Here is an 18,929-nt window from a genome sequence, read left to right as displayed (position 1 = left end):
AGTTCAACTGAAAGACTTTTGAGTAAAATGGAACACAAAAAAATTAGTAAGTGGTATGTTAGAAATCAATTTCTGCTATTTTAAATGAAGGTTCAGTTCATAGAACTTTATCATTTAAACCAAAAGAAAAATGGTCTCATTTGTAAAGATTAAATTCATAAACAATGGAATAGCCTACAATTCTATATATTTTTACTTTGGTTATATAAGTTTTAATATATGCAGTATAGTCTTACTTAGAAACATGAAATCGTGATTATTTTTAAAATATTGTTCAACTAATATTTACTATTGCATCATCTGGAGAGATCGATTTTATTTAAAACTATGCAAAATAAAGAAAATAAGAAAGGTTATGGAATATCAATTTGGTTGGTTATTGGTTTGAATTTCCCCTTTTTCTAAAAATACTTAGAAGATTAGTACCAGAAAGTGAATAACATTTTGTTTAAATTTAACAGTAAAGAAGAAAGATCAGTAACAACAGATGACAATAATTTTGAGAATGCAAAGATTACAGGTATTATTTCTTATTTCATTTTTACACAAAATTCATCTTTTTTGTTAAAACCTACAATTATAACAGTCTCACATAGGTACAATTATATTAACTTTTTAGATACCCATATCCCAACCATTGTTTGTTCCTATGAAGACAATGAGGACTTGGAAACCAGTAATCAAAATGTAAAAGATGCAAACAGTGAACATGATGAAAATAATGAAAAAGAATTAGAGTTGATGGTAAGTGCTCTGGTTGCCACGGTATTAAAGATGAATCCATTTATGCTTCGAAGATGTTGCAATGCTTGCCTTTCAATAGCTTCAACAAATATAATTTGCAAATGTTAAAGCACAACCTATTCTGTCCTTGCATCTCTAGCTTGATCAACAAGACACTTTGATTTCAGTGTATTGCTTCTAGTCTCTGCCGTGGTAAATTAATGACGTTTGTTTCATATCTCTTTACCAGCAGTTCTGAGTAATAGCTTGTAGGAATTACAAAAGAGGTAGCACTACCCTGATGTGCATTTCTAATCTTTGTGACAAGTGTACACTTAGCATAAACTTGTCTGTAAAATGAGAGGGCTGCACTAGATGATTGTTAGGGTTCAGTCCAGCTCTACAAGTCTCATCTTGCATTAAGCAGCATTTTTTTTTACTTCCATCTTTGTAAGAATCTCAAAGTTCTATATCATTAGAGAATACTAAATTACCAAATGAGGAGAAAATAACCTGTGCCATAATTTTTAAGCAGGAAACAAATTCAGTACTGTACAATGTAGTATTAAATTTGTTACTGTGAATTTCACACTTGGTGAACTTTCAATCTATTTGGAAATCTTTTTGGGGGTGGTTTAGATAGCATTTTTATCACAAAGGAAGAAATAGGAGTAAATGAGTCACAAAATGCAATTTATCCTTTACTGTATTTGGTTGGAGCACATATCATTAGGATACATGGATTCATAATCATCTAAGATTAAAATGACATTTGCCTCCTCAAGTGTCAGTGCTGAAAAAGAAAAGAAATAGAGCTCATCTCTTTCCCCACACAATCCACCTTTGCTTTAGTGATATGGAAGCTGCATCACTAAAGTATGCAATTTACTTTGCTCTAACTTTAAGAAACTACAAAGTTGTCACCCATTGTGAGAATTCTCACCAGCTGAAAGTTAACATCGCCATTTTTTTTCAAACCACTGAATATAATGAAAGGGCCCTGAAAATCACATACTCCACCAACACATCTCATTACAATGAGCAGGCTCAAATATAAAGTTTGTTTAGAAGTTACTGAGATTGTAAGTCCAATAAATGAACAGGGAGCTGTAATTTAGATGCTAATTTGCTCTGTGCTGACGTTAATGCATAAAACAATGAAGCTCTATAATAGATGGAAATACAACCAAATCTGTGGAACCCACAGGCATTGGCTTACAAGACAGCTGTGCAGTTGACAAGTAACATGAGCCTTATGTGAGAAGAAGGGGAAAACGTAAGATTTGCATATAATTATTGAGATCATGCAAATGTCAGTTATGAGGAGGAAAAAAAAAACACACAGGCATCTCACTGTTAAATCCTGACAGTTGGCATCACTGAAGAGCTCAAATACATTTGAGTACCAGTTGGCAGAGGGTCATTAAAACAGAATTTGCAGAGACATTAACTCCCTCACTTTTCTTTGAGTGACGTTTTGCTATTAATAGTTTGCAGAGGCTTTGCAGAAAACATATTAATAAGAGAAACTGTAATAGGGGCACCTATAGCAAGTGTAAATGCAGCAAGGGGCACCAGGAAGCTGCTCTCTAATTGATTAGCATGGAGCTATCAATGTGTATATCCCAAGTGAGGAGAAAGTGCAATGACAAGCAAGAATAGTTGAATAATACAATGTGATATTTGGAAGCTGGGAAGGAGAATGATTAATTTTGGCCTTTTTCGTATTAATCTCATTCCCAAGTCATAGCCTACAAAGATCTCCCCAAAACATCTGGCTTCCGGAATTTGTGCATAATCCACAAATGAAATGAGTCTAAGAAATCAAGCAGATAATTACTAGCCAAGTTATTCAAACTTATCAGATTTGCTTTGTGTATTTAAAATAATATGGTAACTATTTTCCTGTTGTTTTTATTTCTTAAGATAAATCAACGCTTAATAAGAACCAGAAGTTCAGTTTCCGGAGATGAAATTAATGCATTTTCAATAGATCCACTCAATTTTTCAAATAAAGCTGAGGGACTAAAGAAGAAGCAAGTCCATGGTGAAGTATGCACTGATTTGTCTAAAAGGCCTTTGTCTCCAAGTTCATCAGCAGAAAGCTCCTTAAAGGAAAATTTTTACTACAATGAAAAATATTCCTCAGTAAATGAATATAGTCATCAACCTTCCGAGGAAATTACTTCAGATACAGTTGAAATCAAGCCATCACTGAGCAATACTAACAGTGATGAATTAGTGCAATTATATGGTGGTACCAAAGAAGTACTGGATGATAATGCTAATCCAGCCCAAGGGAGAGGCAGAGTGCAAATATCTTGTCCCTCCTCAGCCCAACCAATGGCAGACAACCTTCAAGAACATGAAGGAGGAGCTAATGAAATGGAAATAAAAGATTGGGAATGTTTAAGAAGAGATATCCATTCAAAAGAATCAATAGAAAAGGGATCTGTCAAGAAAGAGTACAGCAATGGTAAGGATGAGGCGGAGCAAAGAATACATTTAGGTGTTAATGAAAAACAAAAGAAAAATTTTCGATCAATTTTTCAAGCCCAAGAAAGAGAGACGGGTCACTATGAAGTAAGTGTGCAAGGGACTGGAACCAGAAACAGAGACCTAATGGCTCCACCAAGTAGAGATACCACAATTCCCACCAAGGCAATCACAGCAGAGACCTTTCCTTCACAAAGGATAAGTCTAACTGGGGACAAAGTTTTGTTAACAACCCCAAAGCATGATCTTTTGACCAGTGAAGACACCACTTTAGGAGAGACGCCTGGTCAAGTTTGTTCACCAAGAAATGGAAATACTTTGAGAAACGACTGTATCTTTCAAGTTGAAAAAGAAAAATCAGATTGGAACAATCCTGAAGACCAGAATAAGAGTACACAGCATGAACAAATTTGGAATGTTCTGGAAAGTCAGGGAAAAATAAGGGAGAGTAAGACAAATGTAACAGAACATATCTATGAACAAGCAGATTGTAAGAAGACATGGGAAAAAGATAACACAGAGAATTTGAAAGCTACTCCTGCAGAGGAGTTGTTTACCTGCCAAGAAACAGTGAGCTGTGAACTGTCTTCTCTAGCTGATCATGGTATTACCGAGAAAGCAGAAGCAGGTACGGCTTATATAATTAAGACAACATCAGAAAGTACTCTAGAAAGCATGTCTGCTAGAGAAAAAGCAATAATTGCTAAGCTACCTCAAGAGACAGCACGAAGTGACAGGCCCATCAAGGTAAAGGAAACAGCGTTTGATCCACATGAAGGGAGAAATGATGATTCACATTATACCCTTTGTCAACGAGATACAGTGGGTGTAATCTATGACAATGATTTTGAAAAGGAATCACGTTTAGGTATTTGTAATATACATGTAGATGAAATGGAAAAGGAAGAAGCCATATCTATGTACAGTCCTGGGAAGACACATGACAGGAAGAAACGTGGCACTGGAAATACAACATCTGCAGAAGAATCCTTACAGGTCATTATAGACAATCAAAAAACAGCCTCAAAAATGGATTTACATTTTGGAATGTTACCAACAGACAAAAAAATATTTGCAGAACATAGAAATCATGGGCAAGCCCAAGAATTATCAAAGAAAATGGATACAGATACCATTATTCATTCTGCTTTTATCTCAGATAGTAATGGGGCTTCTCCAAATGACTCTCACGTTTCCAATCACCATGATAAAACTTCAATGCCAACTTATGAACAGGCGATTGCTGTAGAAAATACAATTACAACCATGACTCTCCAATCTATTTCTAGTAAATCAGAACATAATTGTGATCCAACAAATGAAATGCAGGATATTGAGAAGCATCATCATCCTGGACCTAAGCCACAGGAAGTTTCCAAAAGTTCAGGAATCATGACATCAGGTAGTAGAAGAGCCAGATCTATAGGCCAAAAATTCCACAAAGAATTCAGTGTGGAAAAATCTCTAGGGCCAATGATTTTAGTCAATGAAGCATTTGAGAACATGGAAGAGGCAGGGCATGAAAATGAAGGATTAATAACCTCTGGACAATCACTGTGCTCTTCAGGTGACAAGGAATCTGAGAGTTTGCCTTCTGCTAGTTTCTCTGCCCAGGAAAGTCAAGCTGAAAGTAGTGAGTCTCTGCTTTCAAAATACATCCACTCTAAATTATCTTATTTCCTTTTGTTTCTGATATTTCTTGTAACCATCTATTACTATGACTTGATGATTGGTTTAGCATTCTACCTTTTGTCATTGTACTGGCTATCCTGGGAAGGTGGAAAACAAAAAGAGTCTGTCAAAAAGAAGTAACTTCAGCACTATTATTATTCTCTCTTAAAAGATATGCTATTTAGCCCCAAACATTTGGATTGGTGAAAGAGACTATTCATTGTTCAAAGAGCCAGTGCAGTTTTTCTCTTGAAGGATCATTTAAAAAGGAATGCATATGAAGTTTGTTCCTTCATATAAGTAATTATTCTATATAGGACCATTATGTTTGGATCATTAAATACCTATATGAATATGAGATCTGAAGCACGTCAAGTTGAAATTAGGTACAGCTGTTGCTCCTTAGTAGGCTATGAAGTTGCAATGCTTCACGTCTCTTCACTACTTAAAGTGCCATTTCTTGCATTCATTTCTCTTGCAGTAAAGCTTCATTTTTTTCCCCCGAGAGTATTTTCCCCCTACAGTTTTTAAAAAATATATAAAATAAGGATGATAGCAGAGGACTCTTTTGGTCTTTTAATGTTGACCATGAAATTTGCACTGTATCATTTATGAGCACATTTTGATACATCAAATCTTTTGAGTTCTATTTCATATTTTAAGAACAATACCATGTATACTGAAATGCATAAAATTAAATTGAAGAAACATATTCCTTGAATTACAATCTATACACACATGCACGTTTTCCTTCCTTTATGCCTGCAAAGTTAAGGAACATTCATAAACCGAATTTGACAAAGACTGAAGTAATTGGGGGATGATCATTCAATTCTACAAAATGTTATGTGTAGTCTATCTGCAATGTTTTTCTTTTGTAAAATTAACTGTATATCACAGTAGAACAATTTCAATGTCAACTATTATTCATAGTTGAGAATTTAAAACAAAAGCATTGCTGCAGATTGAATTTGTACCTATAATGTATAAAGTAATAAGTGATAACAATAAAGATTCCAAATAAACCATTCTACTTAGTAGTATTTTTTGTCTTCAAGCAAATGTTTAGTTTTTTATCATTATGTGACAATGAATTATATATATTATGTTATATAATATAATATATATTATACATTATATTATATATCTCAAGGTGCATTTAGAGAAGGCACAACTAAACAATGGTGATATCACAAGATTAACTTTCAGGTTGTTAGACTCAAAAATTTAAGTAAATAGGTACATATGGAAATCTACTAAGGAAGAAAGGAATAACCAGTATAGTGGCAGCTTTGGTTTCTGTTATTATCCATGGAGAAGAGCTTAAAATAATGGAATTAATCATTTTAGTTGCATGGGGTAATGCAAAGATTCTTGTATAAATTAACTGATTGTTTCTACTATTCATTGAATGACTGTTATATGGAAAATGCTGTGCTTTATTCTATGACAGAGAATTTCCTTTGATTCCATGCAAAGCCAGTTCTCAGAGAGGAAGTTACACTTTTGACTTGATCAGGAATATGAAAGAGCCGTATCAAGTGAGCCCATGTGGATGATACATTTTTCATAGATACTTCTTTCATAGAATATGTAACATTGATCTTCAGGGGGAAAAGTAATGCATTTATTTACCTGAAAAGGATAAATTCCAATGAGGAAAACTTCCATATATCAGCACATACTTCCACGTAATATATGCATCATGGAAAGATAAAATAAGACTGAAACATTTAAAATGACTTTCATGTGGTAGTAAATGATTAATTTTCATTAGATATATACAACTATTTCCAAATCCTCCAATTGCATGCCTTTCTCAAGTCCCATTGAAAATGAATGCTTGACTTTAACTTTTCAGTTGAACAAATACAAACATTCTAAAGTAGAACTCAGGGCAAATATTTGATTGTTTAAGAAAGCACATTTTCATTAAATATGAGTAGAATACTGTAGGCAGTACCTAAAATATTATCTCTAAAATTGCTGCCCTGATAATTTTGTTGACGGGTCTAAATTACAATGGAGTTAACGTTAGCATTTCTTTAGCTCTCGATAGCTTCGTTTTTGCATTCTACCTTAAGAGTTTCAGTCAATATGCCATATCTTAATGCAAAGAATACTACATTACTTTATGAACACAGGTGCCCAAACTGTAGCCCCTTATATATAAGAGAATGTAACTTATATCTTTTATATTTGACTTTTGGTAATATTAGCTTACTAAACATTCTCATGCATATTTGTACTATGACAAAAGTTATTTCAAATGATTTGAAATATTTAGTAGTGTTATTTCTCTGTATGCAATAAAGAAATAAGTGGTGATTTAATGGACCTCCCAAAAATTTCTTATGGCGATTTAAAGAACAAAGTCATAAACAAATGAAACTATTGCCAGGCTAAGCTGGATTTTTTGCAAACTATTGTGGCCACATCATTGTGTTGAACAAGAAAAGTGGATTCAGGAATTAACAAGCAGTCCCTGCTTAAAAGAGATTCAACTGTGAATCTTTGCAGGAAGAGTAATCTTTATAAGCTAAGCTGTTCTTGCTGTGTCTCCTTAAGTATTGGCTAAGAGCCAAAAGAAATTGTGGTATGAGAGTAAACAGACAAGTACATTATTCATCTGTTTTCTATAGTGGGTAAGGAATGTAATATAAAAACCATAACTTTTTATCTTGTTGGACTTCTATGAGAAACAAAAGTCTAAAAACTGACAAGTCAAGTAATAAATCTTTTTTAAAAAAGTCACAATGGTATAAGCTATCAGTATTTCAATAGATTTTTCAATGTAAGAGGAAATGAGTCAATGAGATAACATTCACTCCTCAATATTCAAAAACGTGGGGCTAATGTGGTCATGTTTCCCTGCTAAGCTCCAATATTTTGTTTGAATTCTTTCAAACATTATATATATTCTGTCACCATTTTGTGAGTGAAAGGGATTATCTGTTATATATCATCTTAAACTAGTTTGCTAGTTAAATGAAAAACTTAAAAATATATAGATCAAATTTGGGAAAATAAATAAAATACTTAATTTTCCCAGATTACATTCAAATTAGATTCTTAAAGTTTTTCAGTCATGAATACTATTTCATGTCACCATTTCTGATGATTATGCTCACTTTTTGTATATAAATAAAAAATGTAAACAAGGCAAACACAAACAAAAAAATCCCTAGCAGAACTAGTAAAACTGAAGGTAGAATGTCTGTCATCTCCAGGGCCTATTCATCTACTTGTTCCTATCATGATATCTAACTTTTCTTTCAAATTTTCACTGAGAGAATATAAAAATTGAACTATGAAATAAGGATCATCTTTTGTTTTTGAATCCTGTCTTAGCCAGTTCCCGTGGAAATAAGGAGAGGATGGACTTTGATTCTGCAACAAGGTATGAAAGAAATGAGTGTCTCTAAACCTATACATCAATATAAAGAGAACAGCTAAAGAAGTTATTTTACTAACTTGAACAAATTAATATTTTTTTCTATTTTAATAAGTAATTCATAATAAAAATCTTGGCAATATAATTTGCTTTTCATTTTTGTTAAAAACAGATTTGGTCATTAATCCAAATGTTTCCATAAATTTATCCAAACCTTTTTAAACAACAAATAAATGTTCATTAGATTTTCTGCCTAGCTTTGAACCATCCTGTTTTACAGAAAATGTCTTTTTTATAGTATATTCAACACTTATTAAAAAAACAACTCCTTAAAATTTTCAATATTTTAATTTTGTTTCATTAATTTGTGAATAAATACTATCTTCACTTTTCAGTTACGAAATGATACGTAATAATTTTAGGAAAAACTCCCTAAATTTTCTTTATATATGAATTTTTTATACCCAAATTTTTAAATAAAAATTTACCCATGCATAAATCAATAGTGGATTATAGATAAATCACTATTTGGTGATGTCTCCAAGTTCTGATTTTAGAGTACATCAATATTTGAATGTCTAATTGACATACCAGTCTTAGTGGAATTGCTGCATCTTCTTTCTTAAGAAGATCTGAACTATGAACCATATCTGAACTATGCTGCCTTATTTCCCACTTCTCTTAACTTGACTCAGTCCTCTGTTAGTCAAACAAGTCACATTGTCTACAGCATGCCGTGCTTTTTTTCTTCTTTGACTTTGATCAAATATGTCCCTCTGCTTCGAAGACAATTTCAGTTGCCTTTACGCCTCTCTTCCTATCTAATTCTGCATATTTTCTATGTACAGCTCAAGCCCTGATCCTTTTGAAGTCTCCTACTATTTCAGTGGGTAAGATCTCTCTTTAATTCAGATCTCTTAAGACACTAATCTTACATGTACTCGGCATTTAATTATTCTAAGTGACCTGTGTGCTTGTTTCCATGATAAGGACAATAGGTTCTTCTTACCTTTATTACCTCACAAGTTCTAATTTATAGGAACACTTGTGGATGGCATTGAATTTCAGCCAATCAATAGTTATGGATGAAATTAAATTGAAGTTATAATTCCTTCCTATGCTGTTGCTGAAATGTGGACAGGAACTCTGACATCTGATTTTCCAATGAATAAATTGATTTTCTATACTTACTAATTTAGCAGCACCAGCAACATTCCCTTCATTCTACTTCACAGGCAATAATATACAGATTATATAGTAAAAGAATAATAATACACATATTATCCACTGGTTAATGTAAAAATTAATAGAACACATGTTTTCAAATAAAGTAGTTCAGTAACTTAAAAACCAACATCATGGGCCTCCCCTGGTAGCACAGCAGTTGAGCGCTGGGCTGCAAAGCTGCCCGCAGCATCTGCAGCACCGATTCAATCCCTGGCTGCCAGCGAGGGTCCCACATGGAGTGACAGACCTCTCCTGCCACGCCTGCTGCTCCCCTCAGCAGTGTATTTTGTCAGTCTGCCTTTCTATTCCCCTCTCTGGCTCTGGTGAATTCTCTCACCCTTCTGTGCTTCTGACTGTACCCAGTGCTTGTATAAATAAATAAATCTTAAAAAAAAAAACCAACAACATCATAAGATATGAAGTGTAAGAAACTCAATTTGACAACTGTTCTGCATGTCAACTTTTTAGATAAGCAAATTAGACAAGATAGAAAAATTACACATTATTCCACATCTGATGACAGTAAAAGCAGTGAATAGTCTACTAATACAATGTGTAGTGATGTATATAATATGTCAAGGTTTATTCTTTCCTTGAAGAGATTCATTCGATCATATTATATATGAAATTAAAATGATAACAAAAAGATATGACCATTATTGAGGAAGAGTCTAAAGGAAAGCAGTATATGGCCTGGAAATTTAGTAGCATGTCATATAACAACTTAAGACCATTCACAATTAGTCTCTCAAGACTTAAAAAAAATCAGATATATGTCTACTATATTGCAGAATTCATCAGTATCATGTATTGGTTGACTTGATTCTGAGTAGAAACAGATTTAAAATTTCCTAAAGACACACTCTATAAAACATAACATCAAACAGCAGAGAGATGTACTTAAAAGTCATTGCAAGAGGTTAGATTTTATCTCCTTAAATACCTCATAATCTACTTTAAACAGTTTTATGTAGGAAGCTTTTAATTTACAGCTTATAACATGTTTTTTCAGCTTATAACATAATTTACAGCTTATAACATATTTTTTCAGCATTTATGAAAATATCTCACATTTAAATTATTATTTTATACATTTCTCTAAAAATGATATTGATAATTTGTTTCTACTGATCAATAAATCTTTGGGAAATCCAATTATCATTTCTAATTATGCACATAAACTTTCTGTTTTTAAGTGAAATAGCTGAGTCCTAGCTAAGAAATGGAGCAAGGTAACAGAAAAAAAAATTATTTCCTATCTTCACAGATATAACTGGAAATATTTTAAGCATATTTCTACACTTTGAAAGTTGGAAATAAAAAATAGGAAGTAAAGATAAGAGATCCTAAATGTCCTTAATTTTCTTTTTCAGAGACTTTAATATTTCAAGTCAGGCCTACAAACTTCAATTTAAGTCAGTTGTCTCCTCCCATGCAAATTCTTTGGACTGTCTTATTATTCTCATTCTTAAATTAACATTTCAGAGTGACCATAAGGGCCTCCCTGGTGGCACAGCGGATTGAACACAGCGCTATGAAGCTGTCCACAGCCTCTGCAGCATGGGTTCCATTCCCGACCAGCCAGGGGAATACCCACATGGTGAGGCAGACCTGTCCTGTCTCACCCGCTGCTCCCCTCAGCAGTGCTTTCAGTCCATCTGCCTGTTCTGCTCCCCGCTCTGTCTCCGGTGAATCCTCTCACCCTCCCGCCCCTCTGGCCTGTACCCCTGCTCTTGTATAAATATATAAATCTTAAGAATGACCATTGATTTTTTTATTACATGAATATGCAAATTACTTACTTGAATCTTTGAGTAAAATGTCTACATTTATATCTCTTTAGGGCCTCCCTGGTGACCTAGGGGTTAAATCTCAGCACTGTGACCACTATGACCTGAGTTTGATCCCTGGCCAGATTTTTCCTGTCTCACCCACTGCTCCCCTTAGCAGTGTATTTCAGTAAATCCACCTGCTCTGCTTCCCACTCTGTCTCTGGCCTGCACCCTAGTTCTATGCAAAAATAAATAAAATCTTTTTTAAAAAATAGTAAGTATTGAATAATAACAAAACAATAGCCAGCTCTTCAGTGTTTATAATGAATTTGACACTGATTTAAGTTATTTCTTTGAAATAACACATTTCTGTTTTACAACTCATGAATGAATTATTAAAATTCTCCCATTTTATAGATAGAAATAGATACATGGGGAGATTGGTTTTTCCGAGGTTACACAGCTAGCCAGTTGATAAATGTAAGTTCAGACCCAGGCAGTCTTTCTCTGGAATTGATTCTCTTAAACATCGTTCCATGTTGCTCCTTCAATTCAGATACACCAAGTAATCATATGAAATGTGCAGTTCTATATTAGCATCCTGTATTAGCATTCTATATTACATTATATATAACACATCATATCTGTACAGATTATTCTGTCTTTATTAATGCTCCTAAATATAAAGTTCCAAAGATTCTGTTTTTTGCAATTTATTCAAATTAATTCATAAGATAGTCATTGATTCTCTTCCAGTCCACAAACAATGCACTAGAATATATCATACCTAACTTATTAATAGCAAAGTAGTTGGAGATATAAACCAATAACTACAACATCTAATGACCAGTTCAATAGAGCTAATAGAGCTAAGGTTTAGGAACAAAAATGATACAAAGATACCTCTGAATTAAGTACAGTGTTGTATACAAATATTAACTTAGTTGAAAAAAAATCTTTAGAAATCATGGAATCATAATAAAACCCTCCCAATGTTTCATTACAACTAAGTTTTATTTGCATGGTAACTACGTTGATGATACATCTTGAGGTGATTGGTAAAATTATGAATAGTGTTTCTTTTACTTTCAAGAGTAATATGACGTGGATGAAAAATTACAAGGTCAGACTTAAAATTCAAGAAAATACACTAGTCAGTTGATGTAAATCACTCTATGTCACATGAAGAAAACATGCAGTTTGCAAAATGAATGTCATCTATAATCTACAAAAAATTTCATGTCCATAGGACCACAAAACATAATTCCAACATGGTGGTCCCTGGTCAGCCTATTTAAAGCAGAGCAACATTGTTGCATTTCAATTATTTAAAATGTGATAACACTTCCTTTGTATCTACTACAATGTTGATTTAGTTGTAATTTCATGTACATATATTCATTTTGGGGTGCAAGTTCTGTAGACATGTATTAGGTTAACTTTCCTGAATTTGTTGTTCCAAACTATAATCTAACTAATATACAGTCAACCTCACCTATCATTATTTGAAATCATTTACTAATCTTATGTAGGAATCTATTTCTTTGTGTAACTTTGCCAGTTTTTCTTTAACACTCTCTTCCTTTAATTCTTAGTTGCAAATAAACTCTTAATTCTGAATTACAAATAAACTCATGTTGTTTCCAAGTTTTAGTGAATTTTTCTTTTACTATTCTACATGATGCCTTTATTATTTTGCATTAAATTCTATGTTATCTGATGTTAATACTGCTGCACTAGTTTCCTTTTAGTTTCTATTCAGATAGTATAACTTTCTCCATCAATTTGTCATGTCTCTTGCCAGAAATATTGTAATATAAGGATATTTTAAAAATCAATTTGACAATCTATTTTAATAGGGGCAATTGAGTCATTAAATTATTTTCTATTTCTATTGGCAAATATATTTGGATTTATTTTTATCACGTTATTTTGATATCTAATTTTTTTAAATCTCTTTACTTTCTATACAGTATTCTTAACAAAGTCCTTGAATTATCCTTCAAATTTGTTAATTCTCTTCTATACTAAGGTAGAATTATTTTTCAAACTTTAATAATCATATTGATTTCATGATACAGGATTTCTTTTTCACACCTAATCATTTCCATCTTTTAATTTAAAAATCCCTTATCAATCAAAGTTATCTTTGAATATCTTAAATATAGATATTTAAAGTCTTCGTTGGAATATTTATATAATTAATTTGGCTTGGAGTGAATACTCCAATTCTCGATTTGGTCATTGTATTTGTTATTTGATTTCTTCATGTGTTTCAATGTCTCTCTCTTTCTGCGAATGTATTTTCCTGTCTCAATCCTGTGTGTTGTCTTCAGCTGGCTTCTTGATTCTCACATGCAGAATCGGATCATATCACCAGGTTTGCAGAATTTTGTGCCATGAGGATTAATAGAAACATTGCAAAGCTGATTTTGTGCTCTTCTTAGCAGGGAGGCTGTCTGTATTTTCTTTAGGCCTGGTCTTGTTAAAGTTGCAGGTTTTAGTCTGTATTTTTTCATGTCAAGAGACGCCCATTCCAATCTCTGGTGTCAAATTGTGAACAGATCTTGGGTAAAAATTATCAAATGTTTGTTTTCAGTTATCCCAGTGATGCATGTGTCACATTCTAGGAAATGGCAGGAGAGATACAAGAGAGACAATTTAGTACCACATATTAATAGTGAAATGGGTGTTAAAGGAAGAGGAAAAATAATTATGTCTGTTAACAGTGTCAGTTTTAATATTGTATTATTTAGGAGTATCTCATAGCCAGTTTATTCCAAAGAAAGCCTTGCTTAGAAGATTTAAATGGTCTATGCCAATTTAACAAAAGCAAGAGGTATTGTTGAGTATGTTGTTTCATTCTTTTTTGATGGGTATTAAGAGGATCTTATAAAACAGAATTTAAATCAAACAGCAGTGCAATATGAGACATATTTATTAAATAATTATGTAATTCCTAAATTACACAACCACATATCCTTTAGGGAACTCAAAATATGTAGAACATGAATTTAAAAATCACTGTTTGATATAGAAGGAAGTGATCCATTGTTATAGGTTCCTAGATTCTTGATAAAATGCTTATTTCAGCCAAAGAATTCCCTAGGGCTTGAAAGGTATATGTCTGAGTGGCTAGTGGAATCAAACCCCCTTTGTTGTGAAATCCAGGTACATGCATTTGAAGTAGCTGATATTATTTCCCTTGTGTTTCTCACACATGTGACAGAGAAACTGAGATTGGTCTTTATAAAACACAATTCCATGAGAAACCTGAAAAAAAATCCAACTTCTTGATTTCCACCCTTTTTACTTTCATTTTATATCCTAGTCTCCTCTTTTTCTTCCTAATCTTTGCCATTATGAGTTTTGTGCTATTACCTTGAGTTGATATCTGTCTCTCTCTCTCCCTCTCATAAATACACATATACATACACATGTGTATATATATATATGTATATTATTTCAAAATATTTTAGAATGAAATCAAAGCAGATATGAAATAAAGTATAATATTATATAAACTAGTCTCAGTAAATAACTAGAGAAAGGGAATGAAAAAGAATTTCAGCACTAAAAACCACATTAGCCAATGATTGACCTAGACATTTCTGTTTGAAAAGTCATAACCAAAATATAGCAACATTAAAAATACCCTGTTGCAGTCTCTCCTCTGATTATTTGTGTCACTCTCCTAACCCACATTATCCTGTATGATTAACCTAACAAGCTATGAAGTCCTTACAATTGTAAAATCCCTTTCATCTTATTCAGGAAAAATGTCTGTCATATATTTACTTTTCATTATAGGAAAATACATCTTTATGGATTACCTCATAAAAAACATTCTTTAATATAACCTAGAAAATTGAGTATGGTTCCTCAGATACCAAAACAATTCCTGTATGGGAAAAGATTGAATTAAATTGGGATTTGACTAGCATATTGAGTAAACACTTCATCTTTGATATGTTAAAGCTACCTAGGGACCTTGAGAGAATTTTTTACTTCCAATTTTTAAATTAGAATTCTACTATACTTATGACCAGTATAGTTTTTGTTTTGTGTATTCTCATTCAAGTCTTTCAATTAATTCTGCGTAGAATATAGATAGTATTTACAAGTTTAAGAAAGTCAATAGAAAGATTGGATTCAAGAAGTTAACAAGTTAACAAGAAGTTAATCTTTTATTTTTTGTTATGAGAAAAAATTGATACCTCTATAGCTATTTCATTGCTAACTATAGCTGACCATAACTATTTCCTAAAACTAACAGATCTTACAATTAGCTTCTGTGCAATATTACAATTACACAATACTTTGAAAGAATATCCCTGTAGCACTGGAAATGATTTTGCAGAGGAGCCGGCTCCTAGGCAAGTTCTTAAAGCTAGAATAGAATTTTTGATAGGAATTGAGAATGCAAGAAGCTTATTACCCAAGAGGGTGAGTTAACTCAACTAAATAAATAATTAGAACAAACACAATGAATAGAGTTAATGCCTAATCCCTGTTATGTGCTAGGTATTACTCTATTGAACATGAATTATCTACCTTAAGATCTATAGTATTTAAAAACCTACAGGTTGGATATGATTGCTATTTTCATTTTATAGATGAAACCCTAAGGCACTGAAAAATCATTCAGCTTTAAGTAACAGAATCAGGATTCAATCCAGAGCAGCTGACTCCTGAGGTCACCCTACTAAAAACAAGGATCCTGGAGTCAGTTGCCTGGTTTCAAATCCTGACTCCATCTACAGAGCTTACATTATCGCCTGCCACTGGGTAAGTGTCTAATAAAGTATTAACTGCAATTATGTTTGTTGCTATTACTAATAAACTGCTATTTATTACTACTTCTCTGTGGCTATACGTAAGTTATTCACTTTTCTGCAGATGGTACAAATATAGTAGGTCTCAATCTTCACTAAACTTTCAGTTTTTTAGGAGCAACAGATATATACCCCAAATATATAATGGATTTAGTATGAGAGAATTAACTCCAGCTGGAAGAGAGGAGATTTGGAAGATTCCAGATAAAGTTTCTGAGCAGAACATAGGATGGATAAGCCTGCAGTTGAAGAGAGAAAAGGGATGGCATTACCAGGTGAAGAGTGTGTGCAAGAAGGCACAGCATTTAAAAAATGTTCAGAATGTGTTTGGAGAATAGCTTGGGTTATATTTAGTTTGCATAGAAGCAATTAGGGTAGTAAGAAAAAAGGCAGGAAAGCATCCATAAATTCAAATTTCATGAAGCCTTGAATAAGTCTCTCAAACAAATCAGTAACAGATCAAAGACTTTTTTAAAATTTAATTTTTGTGTAATATACACTCTCTCCCCTCAGGTATAGTACCATAAATTCTCCTACCACCAATGCACCCATAACCCATCACCATATTCTCTTGTACTCTCCCCCCTCCTTTGTTACCCATACTTCTTCTACTTTGTTACCCCTCCTTTTTCCCCTCCCTTCATGGATGCCTCATATCAATGGCCAGTTTTCAAGGTTTGTTGTTGTCTGACCCTTTGTTTTTTCCTGTATTCCACATAAAAGTGCATCGTCCAATATTTATTTTTTTCCTTCTGACTTATTTTGTTCAGCAGCGTTTCCAGTTTCATCCATGTTGCTGCAAACGGCTTAAGTTTCTTTTTTTGATCGCTGAAGTAGTATGCATGAATACCCATTTTCTTGATCCATTTATCTGTTTTGGAGCATTTAGGTTGTTCATATAACTTGGCTATTGTAAATAGTGCTGCAATAAATAGAGCAGCGCAAGTTTCCTTTCAATGTAGTTATCTTGTGTTTGTGTAGATTCCTAGGAGTGGAAGAGCTGCATCATGTGGCAGATCCATCCATTTCTAATGATTTTAAGGAAGTTCCACACAGCTTTCCCACATGTTTTGACTAGTTTACATTTCCATGAGCAGTGAAAGAGGGTTTCTTTTTTCTCTACATCCTTACCAGTACTTGTTTCTTTTCTTTTTTTTTTAATATATAGGCCATTTTTTTTTTTTTAGATTTTATTTATTTATTTATTTATTTATTTATTTATATAAGCACTGGGTACAGTCAGATGTGCAGGAGGGTGAGAGAATTCACCAGAGCCAGAGCAGGGAACAGAACAGGCAAAATAGGGACGAAATACACTGCTGAGGGGAGCAGCGGGCGGGCGCGGCAGGAGAGGTCTGTGCACCATGTGGGACCCTCGCCGGTGGCCGGGGATCGAACTGGCGCGGCAGAGGCTGTGGGCAGCTTCGCAGCCCAGCGCTCAACCTCTGCACCACCAGGGAAGGCCCTATATGGGCCATTCTCATGTGTAAGGTGGCATCTCATTGTGGTTTTGATTTGCATTTCTCTGATAACAAGTGACAATGAACATTTTTTTTTCATATGCCTATTGGCCATTTGCATTTCTACTTTGTAGAACTGTCAGTTAAGTTCTTCTGCCCGTTTTTGATTGGGTTAATTCGTTTTTGTTGAGTTGTGTGAGATCTTCGTAGATCTTCAGTATCAACCTCTTACCAGATGTATGAGGTGCAAATCTTTCTCCAATTTAGTGGGGTGTCTCTTCATTTTGTTTAGTATCTCTTGCTATACTGAAGATTTTTAGTTTGGTGTTGCCCCAAATGTTCACTCTCCTTTGTTTTATTTGTTTCTGGAGATGAGTTTTCAAAGGTGTTTCTGAATTTTATGTCATGGAATATTTCTTTAATATATGTTATCGTTTCAAGTCTCATATCCAAGTATTTTACTCATTTTGAGTTGTTCATTTGCATATAGCATGAGATAGTAGTTTAGTTTTATTCTTTTGCATGTGGCAGTCCAATTTTCCAGCACCATTTGTTGAAGAGGCATTCCTTGTTTCAGGATATATTCTTTGCTCCTTTGTCATAGATTAGTTGATCATATATGTGTGGTTTTATTTCTGGACTCTCAATTCTATTCCATTGGTCTGTGTGTCTGTTTTTGGTCCAGTACCATGCTGTTTTAATTATTATGGAAAGATATTCCCTGCTTATGGTTTTGAAGAATCAACATTATCAAAATGGCCATCATTCCCAAAGCAATTTACAGATTCTATGCAATTCCAATAAAAAACTCAATGGCATTCTTCAAAGAAATGTAACAAATATTGCTGAAATTCATATGGAAATACTAAAGACCCCAAATAGCCAAAGCACTCTGGACTAAAAAGGGGAAGCCTGGGGATATTACACTTCCAGATTTCAAACTATACTCCAATGGTACTTTTGAAAGATAATTTTAGTAACAGGGCATAGAGTGGAAGAAAGGAGAGCAGAGGTGTTACTATGGGCATAAATATCAACTCAGGCTTGGTGCCACAGTTTAGTTCCACCTTCATAATTCTAACAGCACAGTCTATCATTAACTTTTTGCCTGTTGCTAAAAACACCACTTAGTATTTTGATCCTCTGTTTCTTCATCTACAAAATATGGTCCTTAAATACTTTCAAAAATAATTTTTGTTTATGATGATGGTTCAGAAATGAATATCTTCTTTTGCTTAGTAAATTCTTATTTTTATTTAATATTTCAATTCATCTGGCATAAAATATTGTATTTTTAATCATTTTAACTTTATTTGCATTTCTTTTCAATGAGTTAATTAAATAGAAAGAA

At 33.4% G+C, this 18,929-nt stretch overlaps 1 protein-coding gene across 1 annotated transcript in view; it reads left to right on the top strand.

Annotated features, from left to right (window-relative positions):
* PPP1R3A (protein phosphatase 1 regulatory subunit 3A) overlaps positions 1 to 5,031 on the top strand; it is a gene marked incomplete at both ends in the record, with an annotated part of 34,568 nt that extends 29,537 nt beyond the window's left edge. Inside the window, 3 exons of the mRNA XM_084229980.1 lie at positions 462 to 520; positions 620 to 744; positions 2,650 to 5,031. Coding sequence (XP_084086106.1) covers positions 462 to 520; positions 620 to 744; positions 2,650 to 5,031 — 2,566 coding nt within the window. The remainder of the gene's footprint in view (positions 1 to 461; positions 521 to 619; positions 745 to 2,649) is intronic.
* Positions 5,032 to 18,929: the final 13,898 nt, after the last annotated feature.

The sequence above is a fragment of the Talpa europaea genome (genome assembly GCF_964194135.1).
Source record: "Talpa europaea genome assembly, chromosome: 3".
Lineage (NCBI taxonomy): Eukaryota > Metazoa > Chordata > Mammalia > Eulipotyphla > Talpidae > Talpa > Talpa europaea.
The sequence above is the reverse complement of the archived record's forward strand: the minus strand, read 5'-3'. Positions and strand labels throughout refer to the sequence as shown.